Raw genomic sequence first — 20,298 nt, forward strand, 5'->3', positions numbered from 1 at the left:
ATCTAGTTCCAGTTTCCGGCTTTTTCCTCATATCCCTTGATACTCTGCTAATTAGATACCTATCAATCTCCTCCATAAACACTCTCAATGATCGCGCCTCCACAGCTGTATGTGGCAACAAATTCCATAAATCCACGACCCTCTGGCTAAAAAAATTTCTCCTCATCTCTGTTTTAAATGGGTACCCTCTAATTCTAAGACTGTGGCCTCTTGTCCTGGACTCACCCACCAAGGGAAACAGCCTTTCCACATCTACTCTGTCCAACCATTTCAACATTCAAAATGTTTCTATGAGATCCCCTCTCATTCTTCTATACTCTAATGAGTACAGTCCAAGAGCCGACAAACACTCTTCATATGTTAGCTCCTGCATTCCAGGAATCATCCTCGTAAATCTTCTCTGAATTCTCTCCAATATCAGAACATGCCTTTTAAGATAGGGGGCCCAAAACTGCACACAGTATTCTAAATGAGCTCTCACCAATGCCCCATAGAGCCTCATCAACTCCTCCTTACTCTTTCACACTATTCCTCATGAAATGAATGCCAACATAGCAATCGCTTTCCTTACTGCCGATACAACCTGGTGGTTAACCTTTAGGGTATCCTGCATGAGAACCCCCAAGTCCCTTTGACTTCCGATTTTTGAATTTTCTCCCCATCTAAATAATAATCTGCCCAATTATTTCTTCTTCCAAAATGTACAACCGTACATTTCTTAACATTGTATCTCATCTGCCATTTTTTTGCCCACTCTCTTAAACTGACCAAATCTCTCTGCAACCTTTCTGTTTTTTCAACACTTCCTGCTCCTGCACCTACCTTGGTGTCATCCACAAACCTAGCCACAAAACCATTTAATCCACAATCTAAATCATCGATATACATTGTAAAAAGAAGCGGCCACAACACTGACCCCCGCGAAACATCACTAGTAACTGGCAACCAATCAGAATAGGATCACTTTATTCCCATCCTTTGCTTTCTGCCTATCAGCCAATGCTCCACCCATTCCAATATCTTTCCTGTAATTCCATGGGCTCTCATCTTATTAAGCAGCCTCTTATGCGGCACCTTATCGAAGGCCTTTTGAAAATCCAAATACACAACATCCACAGCCTCTCCCTTATCAATCTTATTTGAGATTACCTCAAAAAATTCCAATAGGTTGGTGAAGCAGGATCTTCCCTTCATGAAACCATGCTGGCTTGGACCTATCTTGTCATGCACCTCGAAGTATTTCATAACCTCGTTTTTGAGGATTGACTCCAATAACTTTCCAAGTACCGATGTCAGACTAATACGTCTGTAATTTTCTTTTTGCTGCCTCCCTCCTTTCTTAAACAGCGGAACTACATTTGCAACCTTCCAGTCCTCCGGAACCATACTACAGTCTATTGATTCCTGGAAGATCATTCCCAATGCCTCCGCAATCTCCAAAGCCACCTCCTTCAGAACTCATGGGTGCACCTCATCCATTCTGGGAGACTTATCTATTCTTAGTCCATTTAGCTTCCCAAGCACTTTCTCTCTAGTAATCTTGACTGTACCTAATTCTATTCCCTGAGTCCTCTGGCTATCAGGTATGTTGCTAATGTCTTCCACCGTGAAGACTGTTGCAAAATATTCATTTAGCTTCTCTGCCATCTCTTTGTTACCTATTATAATTTCTCCAGCATTATTTTCAATCGGTCCTATATCTACCCGTGTCACTCTTTTACTCTTCATATATTTAAAATAACTCTTAGTATCCTATTTAATGTTAATTGCCAACTTCCTTTCATAATTCATCTTTTCTTTCTTAATGACTTTCTTAGTTTCCTTTTGTAAGTTTTTAAAAGTCGTCCAGACCTCAGTTTTCCCACTAATTTTTGCTTCCTTGTACGCCGTCTCTTTTGCTTTTATTTTAGCCTTAACTTCTCTCGTTAGCCACATTTGTGCCATTTTTCCATTCGTGATTTTCTTTTTTCTTGGAATATATTTTTCCTGCACTTCCTTATTTCTTGTTGGAATTTCATCCAATTCTGCTCTACCGTCCCTCCATCTAGCTTACTTTTCCAATCTACTTGGGCCAGTTCCTCTCTCATACCACCGTAATTTCCTTTGTTCAACTGAAATATCCAGACACCTGATACCAGCTTCCCCTTTTCAAATTTGAAACTGAACTCAATCATATTTTGATCACTACTTCCAAGGGGTTCCATTACCTCCAGCTCCCTAATCGCCTCAGGTTCATTACACAGCACCCAATCCAAAACAGCCGATCCCCTGGTGGGCTTATGGACAAGCTGCTCCAAAAAGCCATCCCGTAGGCATTCTACAAACTCCCTCTCCTGAGATCCGGTACCTTCCTGACTTTCCCAATCCACTTTCATATTAAAATCCCGCATAATTATCTTGATATTTTCCTTCTGACACGCTTTTTCTATTTCCAGCTGTAACTTGCAGTCCACATCCTGGCTGCTGTTTCGAGGCCTGTATATAACTGCTATTAGTGTCTTTTTACCCTTGCCATTTCCACGTACATCTCTAGAAAATTGAGAGCATCTTTGGTGACATACTGATTCTCCTCAAATTCTTAGTGAAATATAGCCACTGTTGTGTTTTCTTTGTAATTGCATTAATATGTTGGGATCAGGATAGATCTTCAGAGATGTTGACACTGCTGATCCCTTGGTGAAGTTAGGTATGTGTTCCCTCGACTTCCCTTTTCTGAGGTCCACAATCAATTAGAAACATAGAAACCTAGACTCTTGGCAGTGTGGAGGATCAGAGGGATCTTGGGACCCGAGTCCATGATATACTCAAAGCTGCTACACAAGTTGACTCTGTGGTTAAGAAGGCATACAGTGCACTGGCTTTCATCAATCGTGGGATTGAGTTTAAGAGCTGAGAGGTAATGTTGCAGCTATATAGGACCCTGGTCAGACCTCACTTGGCACAATACAGGCCCTTCGGCCCACAAAGCTGTGCCGAACAAGTCCTTACCTTAGAACCAACTAGGCTTACCTATAGCCTTCTATTTTTCTAAGCTTCATGCACCTATCCAGGAGTCTCTTAAAAGAACCTATCATTTCCGCCTCCACCGCTGCCGGCAGCCCATTCCAAACACTCACCACTCTCTGTGTAAAAAACTTACCCCTGATATCTCCTCTGTACCTACTTTCAAGCACCTTAAAGCTATGCCCTCTCATGCTAGATACTTCAGCCTTGGGAAAAAGCCTCTGACTATCCACACGATCACTGCCTCTCATTATCTTGTACACCTCTATCAGGTCACCTCTCACCCTTCGTTGCTCCAAGGAGAAAAGGCCGAGTTCACTCAACCTATTCTCATAAGGCATGCTCCCCAATCCAGGCAACCTCCTTGTAAATCTCCTCTGCACCCTTTCTATGGTTTCCATGTCCTTCCTGTAGTGAGGTGATCAGAATTGAGCACAGTACTCCAAGTGAGGTCTGATCATGGTCCCATATAGCTGCAACATTACCTCTCAGCTCTTAAACTCAATCCCACGATTGATGAAAGCCAGTGCACCGTATGCCTTCTTAACCACAGAGTCAACCTGTGTAGCAGCTTTGAGTATCCCATGGACTCGGGCTCCAAGATCCCTCTGATCCTCGACACTGCCAAGAGTCTTACCATTAATGCTATATTCTGCCATCATATTTGACCTACCAAAATGAACCATCTCACACTTATCTGGGTTGAACTCCATCTGCCATTTCTCAGTTTTGCATCCTATCAATGTCCCGCTGTAATCTCTGACAGCCCTCCACACTATCTACACAGGTCATTTATAAAAGTCACAAAGAGTACGGGTCCCAGAGCAGATTCCTGAGGTGCACCACTGGTCACCGACCTCCATGCAGAATATGAACCACTTACAATCACTCTTTGCCTTCTGTGGGCGAACAAGTTCTGGATCCACAAAGCAATGTCTCCTTGGATCCCATGCCTCCTTACTTTCTCAATAAGTCTTGCATGGGGTACCTTATCAAATGCCTTGCTGAAATCCATATACAATACATCTATGGCTCTACCTTCATCAATGTGTTTAGTCACATCCTCAAAAGATTCAATCAGGTTCGTAAGGCATGACCTGCCTTTGACAAAGCCATGCTGGCTATTCCTAATCATATTATGCCTCTCCAAATGTTCATAAATCCTGCCTCTCAGGATCTTCTCCATCAACTTACTAACCACTGAAGTAAGACTCACTGGTCTATAATTTCCTGGGCTATCTCTACTCCCTTTCTTGAATAAGAGAACAACACCTGCAACCCTCCAATCCTCCAGGACCTCTCCCGTCCTCATTGATGATGCAAAGATCATCGCCAGAGGCTCAGCAATCTCCTGCCTCGCTTCCCACAGTAGCCTGGGGTACATCCCATCTGGTCCCGGTGACGTATCCAACTTGTCGCTTTCCAAAAGCTCCAGCACATCCTCTTCATTAATATCTACATGCTCAAGTTTTTCCAGTCCGCTGTAAGTCATTCCTACAATTGCCAAGATCCTTTTCTGTAGTGAATACTGAAGCAAAGTATTCATTAAGTACTTCTGCTATATCCTCCGGTTCCATACACACTTTTCCACAGTCACACTTGATTGGTCCTATTCTCTCATGTCTTATCCTCTTGCTCTTCACGCACTTGTAGAATTCCTTGGGGTTTTCCTTAATCTTGTCTGCCAAAGCCTTCTCATGGCCTCTTCATGGCTCTCCTAATTTCATTCTTAAGCTCCTTCCTGCCAGCCTTATAATTTTCTAGATCTCTATCATTACCTAGTTTTTTGAACCTTTTGTAAGCTCTTTTCTTCTTGACTAGATTTACAACAGCATTTGTACACCACGGTTCTTTATCCTACCATCCTCTCCCTGTCTCATTGGGATATACCTATGCAGAACCCCACACAAATATCCCCTAAACATTTCCCACATTTCTTACTGACGTTGAGGCCAAGGTTGTTGCTGCGATACTACTGAACCAACTAATCAATTCCATTATCCTGATCATTAACATATAACGTAAGAGCCCTATGGTCACATCCCCATCCTGTTTTACCCCATGGGAGACCGCTTCCCTCCGTGCAGCTTCTTTTGTCTCCTTTCCAGTTCTGACAAGAGGTTTTTGACCTGAAACATTAGCTCCATTTCTCTTCCCACAAATGCAGCATGACTTGCTGAGTATATCCAGCCTTTTCTGTTTTTATTTAGGGCATTTGATCATTGTCATTGAATCATAAGGGTAGGCTGATGCTATAATTGATTAACAATTGAACATGTGACTCAAATTGAAATAATTTATTTTCAAAATGTGGGTGTTAACTCTGATACAAATGAATTTTTCATTTATGAGTGTAGACCATGAAAACAAGTTAGTTTCCTTATTACATGGAATCTTATAGAGCTACAAGCTACAACATGGAAATAGGTTGACTGCCCCAATCCTTTCCAAGATACAATCCCTTATTCCCTTGCACCTCAGTGTCCTTCAATAACCCATATTGAAATGCTGACATCATTTGGGCCTCCCATTACCAGTCTCACAAATCTGTGCAAAATCTCCCATATTACCTCTGTTTTTACCCTTGTGTTGGGCTACATGTGGCTGAAAAAGGATTTCCATTTTTTGTCAGAAACAAGAAAATTTGCAGATTTTGGAAATCAAAGCAACACACACAGAATGCTGGAGGAACTCAGCAGGCCAGGCAGCAGTTTTGGAAAAGAGTAAACAGTCAACACTTCTGGTTGAGACCCGTCAGCAGGATTTATTTTGCACTTAGATTTAAATATAGGTGGCATGTTAAAGAGGTTTAATAACAACTCAACACACACAAAATGCTGGAGGAACTCAGCAGGTCAGGCAGCATCTAAGCAAAAGAGTACAGTCCACATTTTGGGCCAGGGCCCTTAATCAGGAATGGAGTAAAAAAGATGAGCAGTCAGAGTAAGAAAGTGAAGGGAGGGGAGGAAGAGACACAAGGTGATAGGTGAAACCAGGGTGTGGGAGGGCAAGCGAAGTAAAGAGCTGGCAAGTTCATAGGTGAAAGAGATAGAGGTTAGAGAAGGGGGAATTTGATAGGAGAGGATCCACTTCCCATTCCCATTCGACATGTCAGTCCACGGCCTCCTCTACTGTCACGATGAGGCCACACTCAGGTTGGAGGAGCAACACCTTATATTCTGTCTGGGTAGCCTCCAACCTGATGGCATGAACGTTAATTTCTTGAACTTCTGGTAATGCCCCACTCTCCTTCACCATTCTCCATTCCCATTTCCCTCTCTCACCTTATCTCCTTACCTGCCCATTACTTGTCTCTGGTGCTCCTCCCCCTTTTCTTTCTTCCATGGTCTTCTATCCTCTCCTATCAGATTCCCCCTTCTCCAGCCCTGTATCTCTTTCAATCTCTTTCACCTATCAACTTCTGAGCTCTTTACTTCACCCCCCCCCAGTTTCACTATCACCTTGTCCTTCTTCCTACCCTCCCCTCATCTTCTTACTCTGACTCCTCATCTTTTTTTCTCCAGTCCTGATTAAGGGTCTTGGCACAAAACGTCGACTATACTCTTTTCCTAAAAATGCTGCCTGGCCTGCTGAATTATTCCAGCATTTTGCGTGTGTTGCTTAGATTTCCAGCATCTGCACATTTTCTCTTGTTTGTGATAATAACAACTGGTCAATATGTTGACAAGACATAAGAGGCTTTCATCTTCAGGACAATCTGATCAATTAGACAGAAGAATGGCAAATGAAGTTTAATCCTGTGCGAGATAACATGTTTAGTGAAATATAGGAAGACAAAGACTACACAATAAATAGGAGGATTGCGGAGGACACAAAGGTCTTGTAGTGCGTGCCATTGATCTTTAGCAGGACTGGTAGATAAATGTTAAGAAGGCACACGGGCTACTTCCCTTTGCTGGTTAAGGCATGCAATGTGAGAGCAGGAGGTTCTGATGGAACTGAACACAAGACTTGTTAGATCACAGTGTGAATACTGTGTACAGTTCCAGTCACCACATCAAAGGAATGATATGATTGAATGAAAGGGGTGCAGAGGAAATTTGCAAGAATGTTGCCAGATCTGGAATTTTAGCGATGAAGAAAGATTCAAAGGTCTGGGGTTTTAATTTGCTAATGGGCAGGTCAATGGGAGACCTAAATGAGGAGCATAAAATTAATAATGGCCTGGATAGAGTCCTTTTTTTCCTTAGTTGAATAGTCAAAAAACCAGGGAGAATAGATTTAAATTATCAGTGGAAGGATTAGAATGGATTAGGAAAGATGAAGAAATAAGTTTTCAGCCAGGAGGTATTTGGAACTCACTGTCTAAACGATAGAGAGGGGAAAATTCCTTCAGAACTGCCTGGAAATATACCTGCGGCTCAACAGGACTGTTGTAAGGTGTAGTTAGGTTGAGCAGCTCTTTTTTGACTAGTGTTGACATAATGGGCTATAGCCTCATTCAATGCTGCAAGTTTACTATGACTCTCATGAAACTATTTGCATGTTTGATTACCAAAAGAAAAGATTCATTAGTGTTAGATTTTGCTTAAATGTTCAAACTAGAACCACTTGCATGATTGTTGGCGAAATTGTAAGATAAAAAACAGTGGGAGTATTATAAATTATTGTTGGATTTATCTTAACTTCTCTCTTAATTTTTTTTTAACATAGGCAGCAGAGCTGTTGATAGTTTGCATAGCAGAAAAAAAAACATAGTTTGTTTACAGAAGCATTGGTTATAGAGCAGCACATTCTTCTACCATTAATGCCGCACCATCGTATTTGCAAATTGATTTGGAAATAAGTATGCAAACATTGACTTGTAGATTGCAGAGCTGTAAAGTAATATTTCATGCAAAAGGGTGTTTATGTAAGTGAGACCTTGAGCCAGATAGCATTGTTATTAGTGCAGAGATGTCTCAATCTATGATCAGTGTCTTCAGCAATGAGATTTTGAATGCGATTGGTAGAGGAAATATTTAAAGTATAAAAATGATACTCCAGCAGGGACTTTTTAAAATGCAACATGATTCAGGACTCTGTTTTTTCATTTTTTATTATTGTGAGTTGAATTTGAAGGTCATGGCCTTTTAATCCATTTTCTGTTGGTAAATAATTAATGGTGGCTGTGACTGTTCATGATATTATTGTGCATACAGTACGACAGGGAAATGGCATGTTTTGGGTGAATGAGAGCTGCAACTGCCAGAGTCACCTTCCCAATGGGCAGGGTCATGGGAAGAAATGGGAACAAGGAGTTCAACAAGTTTGTTCAATTTATACATATAAACAGGCACTGTTAAAACCTATTTCTAGGCAAAGCCATAAGAATATGTCATGCTGCCACTTACCGTGACGAGGCCTTCAATTGCTAACTGCAGGGACTTCAGATCCTCGACAACAGCAACTCCTGCTCTGGTTTCAAAGGTTTCAGAGTAACTCCACTCCACTGAAAGACACAAATTGTATCAATCCAATTAAGAGAAGGATATGGAGTTAAAATCAGAATGAATGTAACTACTGCTACTACCTCATCCCTCGGGTGACTAGGGCTTGATCCTGGCCTTGAACACTCCGACCTTTAACTGTCGGAGGCAGAGCGCTCTGTCCTCAGTAAGGGCCTCACCTTTGTCCCCCTTCGCCCACACCTCAGTGAGTTCCGTGTTCGCCATGATGCGGAACTTTTCTTCCGCCATCTCTGTCTCCGAGCCTACTTCTTCGGCAAGGACTCTTCCACCCCCACCGATGACACATTCTCCCATCTTCAACCCTCCTCTTCTTCATGGACACCCCGCTCTGGTCTTCTGCCTGCTCTGGATCTCTTTATTGCTAACTGCCGACGGGACATCAACTGTCTCGACTTCACCGCACCTTGTCCCCATTCCAACCTCACTCCTTCGGAACGCTCTGCTCTCTACTCCCTCCGCACTAATCCTAACCTTATTATTAAACCCCCCGATAAGGGAGGTGCTGTTGTAGTCTGGCGTACTGACCTCTACCTTGCCGAGGCACAGCGACAACTCGCGGATACCTCCTCTTATTTACCCCTCGATTGTGACCCCGCTAAGGAGCACCAGGCCATTGTCTCCCACACCATCACCGACTTTATCCGCTCGGGGGATCTCCCATCCACTGCTACCAACCTTATAGTTCACACACCTCGCACTTCCCGTTTCTACCTCCTACCCAAGATCCACAAACCTGCCTGTCCTGGCCGACCTATTGTCTCAGCTTGCTCCTGCCCCACCGAACTCGTTTCTGCATACCTCGACACAGTTTTATCCCCCCTTGTTCAATCCCTTCCTACCAATGTTCATGACACTTCTCACGCTCTTAAACTTTTCGATGATTTTAAGTTCCCTGGCCTCTACCGCTTTATTTTCACCATGGATGTCCAGTCCCTATATACTTCCATCCCCCATCAGGAAGGTCTCAAAGCTCTACGCTTCTTTTTGGATTCCAGACCTAATCAGTTCCCCTCTATCACCACCCTGCTCCGTCTAGCAGAATTAGTCCTTACTCTTAATAATTTCTCCTTTGGCTCCTCCCACTTCCTCCAAACTAAAGGTGTAGCTATGGGCACCCGTATGGGTCCTAGCTATGCCTGCCTTTTTGTTGGCTTTGTGGAAGAATCTATGTTCCGTGCCTATTCTGGTATCTGTCCCCCACTTTTCCTTCGCTACATCGACGACTGCATTAGCGCTGCTTCCTGCACGCATGCAGAGCTCGTTGACTTTATTAACTTTGCCTCCAACTTTCACCCTGCCCTCAAGTTTACCTGGTCCATTTCCGACACCTCCCTCCCCTTTCTAGATCCTTCTGTCTCTGTCTCTGGAGACAGCTTATCCACTGATGTCTACCTTAAGCCTACTGACTCTCACAGCTATCTGGACTATTCCTCTTCTCACCCTGTCTCTTGCAAAAACGCCATCCCCTTCTCACAATTCCTCCGTCTCCGCCGCATCTGCTCTCAGGGTAAGGCTTTTCATTCTAGGACGAGGGAGATGTCTTCCTTTTTTAAAGAAAGGGGCTTCCCTTCCTTCACTATCAACTCTGCTCTTAAACACATCTCCCCTATTTCACGTACATCTGCTCTCACTCCATCCTCCCGCCACCCCACTAGGAATAGGGTTCCCCTGGTCCTCACCTACCACCCCACCAGCCTCCAGGTCCAACATATTATTCTCCGTAACTTCTGCCACCTCCAATGGGATCCCACCACTAAGCACATCTTTCCCTCCGCCCCTCTCTCTGCATTCCGTAGGGATCACTCCCTACACAACTCCCTTGTCTATTCGTCCCTCCGATTCCTCCCCACTGATCTCCCTCCTGGCCCTTATCCGTGTAAGCAGAACAAGTGCTACACATGCCCTTACACTTCCTCCCTTACCACCATTCAGGGCCCCAAACAGTCCTTCCAGGTGAGGCAACACTTCACCTGTGAGTCGTCTGAGGTGATATACTGCGTCCGGTGCTCCCGATGTGGCCTTTTATATATTGGCGAGACCCGACGCAGACTGGGAGACCGCTTTGCTGAACACCTATGCTCTGTCCGCCAGAGAAAGCAGGATCTCCCAGTGGCCACACATTTTAATTCCACATCCCATTCCCATTCTGACATGTCTATCCACGGCCTCCTCTACTGTAAAGATGAAGCCACACTCAGTTTGGAGGAACAACACTTTATATTCCGTCTGGGTAGCCTCCAACCTGATGGCATGAACATCGACTTCTCTAACTTCCGCTAATGCCCCACCTCCCCCTCGTACCCCATCTGTTACTTATTTTTATACACACATTCTTTCTCTCACTCTCCTTTTTCTCCCTCTGTCCCTCTGAATATACCCCTTGCCCATCCTCTGGGTCCCCCCGCCCTTGTCTTTCTTCCCGGACCTCCTGTCCCATGATCCTCTCGTATCCCTTTTGCCTATCACCTGTCCAGCTCTTAGCTCCATCCCTCCCCCTCCTGTCTTCTCCTATCATTTGGATCTCCCCTCCCCCTCCAACTTTCAAATCCCTTACTCACTCTTCCTTCAGTTAGTCCTGACGAAGGGTCTTGGCCTGAAACGTCGACTGCACCTCTTCCTAGAGATGCTGCCTGGCCTGCTGCATTCACCAGCAACTTTTATGTGTGTTGCTTGAGCACTGTCTGTCTCAGTTTCCACATTCTCTCTGTGATCACATAGGAGCCTTCTGGGTGCCCCAGCTTTATCCCACATCCCAAAGACATATGGTGAGTTAACAGGCTGCTGTATATTACCCCATAATGCGGGCCAATGGCAAAAAGAACCAAAGGGGAATTGCTGAGCATATATGAGTGAAAAAAGGTACAGGGGTACAGTGAATTAAGGAGAGGGCGAATGAGACTAATGTAATTGCTCCCTTAGGATCTGGTATAGACTTGATGGGACAAATAGCCCTCCTCTGTGTTGTTTCAAGTTTAGGATAAGGAATTTTATATTGATGCGGCTGTACACACATAAAAATGAGAGTTAAATGACTTCCCTTTGAGAATTAACAATGGGCTCTTACTGACAGAAAGTTGAGGCAGAACAGTTTTCCAACAATTTTCCCGGCGACTACCTGGAAACTGCAGGGTCACAAAAATCCTTCTGGTGCAGAAAGAGGCCATTCAGATGGTTGAATCCATGTTGGCTGTTAACTCTTTCCAAAAGATTTCTATAACAGAGGTGAACCAGACTGGTCCATAGTTGCCAGCATTTTCTCATGTCTTGAATACGATTGTCACGCTTGCTATTTGCTAGAGCTCTGAAACCTCCCACATACCCAGGGATGAGTAGAAAATTAATCAATTCCACTGTGCTTAGCCATCTAGAATGTCTGCCATCCAAACCAGAACATATTTACTTTAAGCACAGATAGTCTTCTCTAATTAATGCCTCCTGATTTTTTCACCTCTTTAAGTATTCCTAAGATCTTAATCTTCATTAAGAAATTAACAGCAAATTGGTTTGCCATATTCTCCAGTACCAGATCCAGCAATGCCTCTACTTACTTGTAAGGGCAAAAATGACGAGTTGAAAGAAGTTCACCAGAATGCTGAGGAATTAACTTCTTCTACTATCACCATTCTACTGTCCCTGCACGTCTCTGCAGCTCTATGTTGATTTGTTCCTCTATCTCCCTCTCAATATTAAGTAGCCTGACAATTAACTCCAGTATTACGATAGTATCTTTCCTGCAAGTGGATTCAATCCATGACCATGTAAAGACATCCCTGCCCTTACTTGATCATTACATTATTTTTTTCCTAATCAATTTTGCCTCCTGTTCTTCATTCCCTATCTTTTCTAAATATCTCATATCTAGGAAATACTGAATACTCAGTCCTTTTATTTAAGCCATGTTTCAATCATTCCCTCTGAATCCCACATGGTGAATTTAACTTCAAGCTTTCCAAATTCATGCACTACAACTATACATACAGTCTTTGTCTTCCTTGCAGATGTACTTCAGCTGTCCCCACCCACAATCTTATTACTTTATAGTCCAATGCCATCTACCACTTCTGCCCCTTTGTTCACTCCATTTTTGGATGATGAACATTGTGCATTTTGAAAGAAATTCAGCCAATTCTCTCTGCTGAAGATGAAGCTATTTAGACACACTTCTTGGCGCTTTGCAATCTCTTGCTCTTCTACAGTGCCCAAGCAATTGGCATTTACAAGGTATTACACAGGATGCTTTGCATTGAGATTAGTCATCATGCCCAAATGGTCATTGCCAGTGTTGGTATTCTACACGGACTCCATGCACCCTATTTCATTTCATCCTGTCAACATATCTTTCTATTCTCTTATTCTCCCTAAAAGTGCTTATTCTATTCATGTCCTCCACGAGAACTGGAAGAAGAAATAACACGCACAAAATGTTGGAGGAACTCAGCAGATCAGGCAGTATCTATGGAAATGAATAAACAGTCAATGTTTCAGGCCAAGACCTTTCTTCAGGACTGGAAAGGGAGGGAGAAGATGCCAGAATAAAAAGGTGGGGGAGGGGAAGGAAGATAAGCTAGAAGGTGATAGGTGGAGCCAGGTGGGCAGGAAAGGTGAAGGGCTGGAGAAGAAGGAACCTGATAGGAGAGTGGTCCGGAAGAAGAGGCTTCTCCTGGATTCCCCATTGACCATACTATTGATAAACCAATTGTAGACCCCATACCCAAAAGCAGCACTACAACAATAGTATTCATTCTCCCCTCTCCAGGAAAATGAGTTCCAAATCATTAGTTATTTTTTCTGTGGAGTGCAACCTTCCAGACTTATCTTTAAGCCAAGGAGTCCTGTATAAATTAGTGATCAGAAAATCATTAAACTCCATGGATGGATTGAGCAGTTCAGCTGGCTGCTGCCTGGATATCAAACTCACTCTGCAGTAGTAGGGTAAATTCTGGCGATGGCCTGGTGCTGATGTTGAAGGCAGACATGTAAAAAGACCCATCTCTAACGTACCCTATAGCTCTTGATGAGGTCAGTACTGGCAGCTCAGTGAAACAAAACAACCATCAATCTAGAGTCCAGGATTTTGATCAAATAACTTGTGTCTTTTGTTCTGGTAAACATACATCTGTGGGAGTTACTCTCCCAGACTTTGTCCAAGTCCCAGTTAATTCCTGTTAACAGGGAGTGTTAATGGGCTTTTTTACTGCTTAAGTAAAGATCTTAGTTGGTCATATTTGTTCCTACACACCACCACAATAACTTGCATAGGGTTCCATAGTCAGTATTTATCTCCCCTAACCGAATGCCCTGACGGCAACTTAGACACCTACTCACTGTGAATGGTTGTTTGAACATGATGGTAGGTTAATTAGCTACTGTAAATTGTCCTAGAGTGACAGTAAATGGTAATGTTGGGTGGAATTGATGGAAATATAGAGAGAATAAACTACAGAGAAAATCAGTGGAGCAACGGGATTCCTGTGTGAGCCAGCAGAGACTCGATGGACCAAATGGCCTCCTTCAATGTCATAAAGAATAATGGAGATCACCCTCCTGTATTAATCAGTTGCTTGCTGTTTTAACCAACATTTAAAAAAAATTCTGTGAACACTTGGAAATTGTACAATAGATACATTAGAGCCGTAGCAATTACAACAATGAGTCAGATGGTTAAAACTACCTTTATATCGGGTGATTATCAAGGTGTCTGTCTTTCGTGGTTCCTCAAATGTGACCTGAAGAGATGTACTGCCAATTACAAACAAACACACATTCTCTGGAGAATCAGGAACATCTGTAGGGAAGAGGGATTAATTCAGGTTACCCTCATGTTCTGCATTAAATATGGTGGGGAGAGTCAACATAATGTCTCTTTAATTCAGTTGATATATTGCAATTTAACATCATAATAAAAGAAGTCTAAAACTATAACTGTATTGATAATTCAATTAAGTAGGATGTTAGTAAATTGGTTGGATGTGCACTTTCTCACAATAGTTGGGCAAGTCAAACCACTCCTTTGCACTGCATACGTTCAAAAATTTGGCTAAACATCATGCTTAACTATGATACAAAACTAGGAGGAATTGTAAGTAATTGGGAGGGCCACAGATTGCTGCAGGCAGATACTGAGATGGTTCAAAGAGCAAAGTAGAGGCAACCATTGATGCCAACTAGTGGAGTGGTGTCGCAGCAACAACCTGGCACTCAATGTTAGTAAGACGGAAGAGCTGATTGTGGACTTCAGGAAGGGTAAGACGAAGGGTAAGATGAATTCTCATAGAGGGATCAGAAGTGGGGAGAGTGAGCAGTTCCAAGTTCCTGGGTGTCAAGATCTCTGAGGATCTAACCTGGTCCCAACATTTTGATGCAGTTATAAAGAAGGCAAGACAGTGACTATACTTCATTAGGAGTTTGAAGAGATTTGGTATGTCAACAAATACACTCAAAAACTGCTATAGATGTACTGTGGAGAGCATTCTGACAGGCCACATCACTGTCTGGTATGGGGGGGAGGGGCTACTGCACAGGACCAAAAGAAGCTGCAGAGGGTTGTAAATTTAGTCAGCTCCATCTTGGGTACTAGCCTGCAAAGTACCCAGGACATCTTCAAGGAGCAGTATCTCAGAAAGGCAGTGTTCATTATTAAGGACCTCTAGCACCCAGGGCATGCCCTTTTCTCACTGTTACCATCAGGTAGGAGGTACAGAAGCCTGAAGGCACACACTCAGCGACTCAGGAACAGCTTCTTCCCCTCTGCCATCTGATTCCTAAATGGACATTGAACCCTTGGACACTATCTCACTTCTTTAATATATATTATTCCTGGTTTTTGCACGAATTTTAATCTTCTCAATAAATGTATACTGTAATTGATTGATTGATTTATTATTATAATTTTATTTTGTTTTTTTCTTCTATATTATGTATTGCATTGAACTGCTGCTGCTAAGTTAACAAATTTCACGACACATGCCAGTGATAATAAACTTGATTCTGGAACTCCCTTTGGATTTGAAGGCAATCCTATGTGGCAGAACTGAGGTGAGGCAAGGCAAGGTGAGTTGGCAGGCGCATCGGTGAGAGCAAGGAGCACCCAAGGTTTGATTGATTTAAGCGCTGTGCCGAAGGTACCAAATTGAGGCGGCGAGATTTGCGCACCAGAGTGCATCAATACAACTGACCTTGATGTTTGGTTGGAGACTTAAGTGCCATGCAACATCAGAAAGATCGGTTACAGGCTGAATCAAAGCAGCAGGGTCCAGGTACTGATTCAACTGAACTCGATGTTTGTATGGAGATTGAAGTGCCATGCCGAATTGGAAGTGTCGGTTACAGGCCGAATCGAGGTGGTGGGGTCCAAAACCCAGAGTGTATCTGATATTTAAATATTGATTTAGGAGCTAAGCCAAATTGAAAAGATCAGGATGGTGCAGCTTGAGACAAGGGTTGTTCAGATCGCTGATCCACGAGGTTTACTCTGCTCTGCACTGAACTATCTTACTCTCTTGCAGATTTCAGTTCAGAACACTATTTGTTTGTATTTTCTTTTTCTCTGCACATTGGGTGTTTGATGTTCTTTTTATATGGGTTCTTTTTTATGGGCATGATTTGTTTTTTTTCTCTCTGCACATTGGGTGTTTGAGTCTTTTTTTAAATATATGGGTTCTTTTGCGTTTCTTTGGTTTGCGGCTGCTTTTTAAGAAACAAATCTCAAGGTTGCATTATATATACTTCGATAATAAATGTACTTTGAATTCTTGAAAACGAACTTACGAACAGTACATAGGAATAAAGGAGTAGAATGTACAAGGTTTACTAACCCCCATCCTGGTAACCTGAGAATTGTGTTGTTAACTGATTCATATGGTCAATTATTATCAATTAGTCTACATCACACCCAGATGAGACGTGACAAAAACTCCATCAGGAGAAACTATTAAGGAACCACAACTCCATAGTCACTTGTTCGTCTTAGCATATTACATTTGCCTCTTATCATGTCTCATATTATGACAGCCTGTACTCAAAAATGTTATTTTCCCAAAGAAATCTATCCAATTTGCTCTTAGTGAATCAATGTGAACTGCTTCACTGTCTCTCTATGGAACTGCTCCATTGCTTGCTCATTCATTCAACTATTCCTTCCATAATTCAATGTGACCTTATCTCTATCAAGCACAAGCTGCTATGATCCTTTGTATGTCAGAACACTGCAAGGTAATTTAACTAGGGTAAGAGCAAAGGTCACTGCAAAGAGAGCAGTGGGTAGGATATGCAGCTCAGGAAGAAGTGTTACAATGGTGACTAGTTTGGACACACATTGCTTTACAAATGTAAGGAATTTTAAATAAAAACAAAACTAATGATTCCAGGTAAAGATGTAAGCACTTACGCGCATTGTCAAAAGCAAGTTTCATTTGCTTATAGAGCTTGTATCGAAATCTCCAAGTCCGAAGCGCTCGGGTTTTGTTATGGAAATCAACCTCTGACTCTTCATTCCTGAGTTCTGTCAGTTCGGAAATCTTTTGTCCCGCATTGCTCACTATTGCCGTCAGATGCACAGGCCAATTTCCTTCATCGACTGGATGGACAACATGTCAGCATAGAGAACATGTAGAGTTTAAGGGAAATAGATGGGACAAACAGAATGGTGATGAGAATAGCAGTAGGGATATTTACTTAGGTTTTGTACTACTTTCAATCAAGTGGGGAATGGTGGCCTAGTGGTGAAGTCAGCAGACAGAGTTTTTGGTAAGTCTGGGTAACAGTGGCCATAAAACAACCAGATTGTTCTAAAAACTCCGATGGTTCCTGGAAGAAAATCTACCACCCCTGTCTGCTTTTACATGAATGACGCGCTGGCTGCACCAGTACAGTTGGCTCTCAACTGCCTCCTTCAGTTCAGGGAAGAAGTAGCAATGGATAATAAATACTGACAGTGCCAGTTTTATGAAACAAATTTAGAACTTTGATCACACTTGGAGGTGTGATCTTCCTGCTGTATCAACTTATCCACTTTCTAGCTCCACACATTTCTCACTCCCCAGGGTAATAAGTCCCAGCAATACTCATAGAGTCCATATCATAAGTAAACAAATAAATAAAGTGGGCCCTCATCATACAGACGCACAATAAAGCAATGTGCACATTAGAGAAACACATTCTCTGTACATGGTTTTGACACATGAGGGTGCTGATGTCAACAGTTGGTACGGGGTGTTCACTATTGTAAAGTCAGTTAAGAGGGCCACAGATTAGAAGGACCTGAGTGAGGAGTGTAGGAGACACGTGTGCTTCCTCCTAAGACTTGATTAGCACCCAATGCCTTAACAGTGGAAGTCTAGCCCTCAGCAAGATTGATAAGCAGTGGGGTAGCAGGGATAGGTGGTACTTACTAGGGATATTAGAATGACCCTATGAGTGGAGAACAGATATATGGCAATGACCAAATACATGTTTTAGCCTTTCATTGAAGTCTCACAATTCTACGGTAGCAGTCATCGTATTTCCCATAAAGTCAACACTAACTCTCGACTGTGCCCTTAGCATTCTCTATTCCTAGTTCTAGTTTTGACTACTCACACTGATGGTTATCCCTGGCTCCAGCATTCATTAAGAGGCTCGCCATTGAGATGTTATTAGTCAGGACAGCAATATCCAGAGGTACCAGGCCATTGCTTGTAGCCTCATTGAGGTTGTTGAGTGTACCAGGACGCTCAAGTATCTGCTGAACTGCGTCGAGATCTTCATGTTCCACAGCATCAAAGACCGAATCATACTGAATGTTCTAGAAGTTAAAAAATATATTAAATTCCACTAAAATCAATAAAAATATGACCCTAAAATATAGCTTCTGAAGCAAATACAGAGACCAAACTGGAATTCACTGCTACTTGCATTGAATAATCTGGGTCACAACCACAGTAGTTGGTCAATAGCACTGAATGCCCTCTGTGTTTCAGGTTTCTTTTGGATGATTATTTAAGAACTTATCCACTATTCCTATTTAGCTTATTGCTTAAATTCACTCTGAAGGAGCGCTGGACTCACAAAGCTACCTTTAAACCACTGGTAATAGTGAAGAGTTCAATGAACCATTACTGTTGCGTTCACTCAGAACTACTATTGCCAAGAGCTCACTGAAAGATTTCCTTTTAACTGTTGCCAATAAGTACTGATTCACAGAATTCCTTCTGAAAATCTGCCAAGGGTTACTGACCCCATAAAATTTCCGTGTTACCATCACTAATATTGAAGAGACCTCTGAAGTTCTTGCCTCCTTTCTGCTAAATTTTCTACCAATTATTGTTACTTACCTAACTCACCATGTCAACATCCAGTTTATATGGAGATACCATATGGAAAGAAGGCAGGAAAATCTGGCTATGATTCGTTTCTATAGTAACAGAGGAGATTGCATTCTAGTAAAACAGGTCGTCTGATTGACACCATTGCAGAATCCTTCACCCATGTACTATGACTCACACTGCGGGGATATTTTACTCATAAGTGAGTCATAGTTTTGTGCTATTTTACCGCATAGGCTGCTAACTGTGCTGCGTGAGTTCAATAGCGGTATATTGAAGTAATATTATACTGGAAATTACAGGGTAATTACATATTTTGGGGTTATTGCAAAGCAGAGTTGTCAGCACCTCTGCATTTGTTGTGAACTGATCCATACACAGCATTGACAAGTAAAGCTAAAATTTTGTTTAGTTGTTGAGAAAATAGGTCAACACGATGCAGTCTGTTAGTTTTGGTTCCTTGGTTTGCCATCTTTGTCATTTTATAGATTTGAGATTTATAAGAACAAGATTTTGTAGAATTTACTAATCCAAAGATACTGGACTTTAAACATGACCATTGATTTATTGAACCGCACAGACCACTTATAAGCTCTAAATACTTGTTAATAATATACATGGCATTTCATATTACAGTAAGAATCTGTAATGGTACAAGGAAATTAATTGACAAGAATCCATATTTATTTTCAGAAATACTATCTGACTTCCACGAGATAAATGATCTACTGATGGGCCAACACAAGAAAAGAACTCATACCATTGAAGAAGATTTCTTGCTTCTTTCCTTTTCAATTTTTTTGATGAGGCAGCCTTCCTCTGAGCTGGAACTACCCTTTAACCTGAAGGACAGGTTACGGTAGAGTCGCTTGGCAGCATTTGGGGACATGGGTCCCAGTGACTTCCTCCTCTGGAGAGGTTCCCTGATCGGCTGTGTCATTTTACTCAACATACACCTGGGAAGGAAGGATTAAAAAAAAGCTTGTTAAATATCAATGCAAGAAAAAATATAATTTGCTCAAAAATTTTATTTATTTTGTGGCTTCTCCTCTTTTCTTATTATCTTTCTCTCCTGTGCCAATGGTTAATTATTAAAATTGAAACTCAAGGAATAAAAAGTTTAAAGGCAGCATGAATAAAAAGAAATGATTTATGGACAAAAAGAGAATCAAATCTTTTTTTTCTGAACCTGGAGGTAGCATACACACATTCCCTAGGACCACTTTTTTGACATATGGTGATATTGATTTGACATGTATGGTAAAACTTCTAAATTTCTAGATGAAGCCCAACTTTGAAGTATAGTCAATAGTTCGGAGCTCCAAAATAGACATTTAAATGGCAGATAAATTTTAACACTGAAATGACCAAATGATACAGTTCTAAAAATGTGTGATGACATAGGTACCAGGGTATATTTGTGCATGATTCTTTGCAAGTGCCGAGATGTGATGAGACATAGTTAGAAAAGCAGATGGTACCTTGGGGTTTCTAAACAGATGCATGGAGCTTAAATAGATGCT

At 42.1% G+C, this 20,298-nt stretch overlaps 1 protein-coding gene across 1 annotated transcript in view; it reads right to left on the reverse strand.

The window, feature by feature from the left end:
* Positions 1-20,298, reverse strand: part of LOC140204860 (ankyrin repeat and fibronectin type-III domain-containing protein 1-like) — a 122,761-nt gene that overhangs the window by 49,323 nt on the left and 53,140 nt on the right. The window contains exons 2-6 of the mRNA XM_072271735.1: positions 19,536-19,731; positions 18,051-18,255; positions 16,861-17,049; positions 14,146-14,259; positions 8,358-8,455 (exon numbers count right to left, since the gene is read on the reverse strand). Of these exons, the coding sequence (XP_072127836.1) occupies positions 8,358-8,455; positions 14,146-14,259; positions 16,861-17,049; positions 18,051-18,255; positions 19,536-19,727 (798 nt within the window). The 5' untranslated portion in view covers positions 19,728-19,731. The remainder of the gene's footprint in view (positions 1-8,357; positions 8,456-14,145; positions 14,260-16,860; positions 17,050-18,050; positions 18,256-19,535; positions 19,732-20,298) is intronic.

This window comes from Mobula birostris, chromosome 11 (assembly GCF_030028105.1).
Source record: "Mobula birostris isolate sMobBir1 chromosome 11, sMobBir1.hap1, whole genome shotgun sequence".
In the NCBI taxonomy this organism is placed as follows: domain Eukaryota; kingdom Metazoa; phylum Chordata; class Chondrichthyes; order Myliobatiformes; family Myliobatidae; genus Mobula; species Mobula birostris.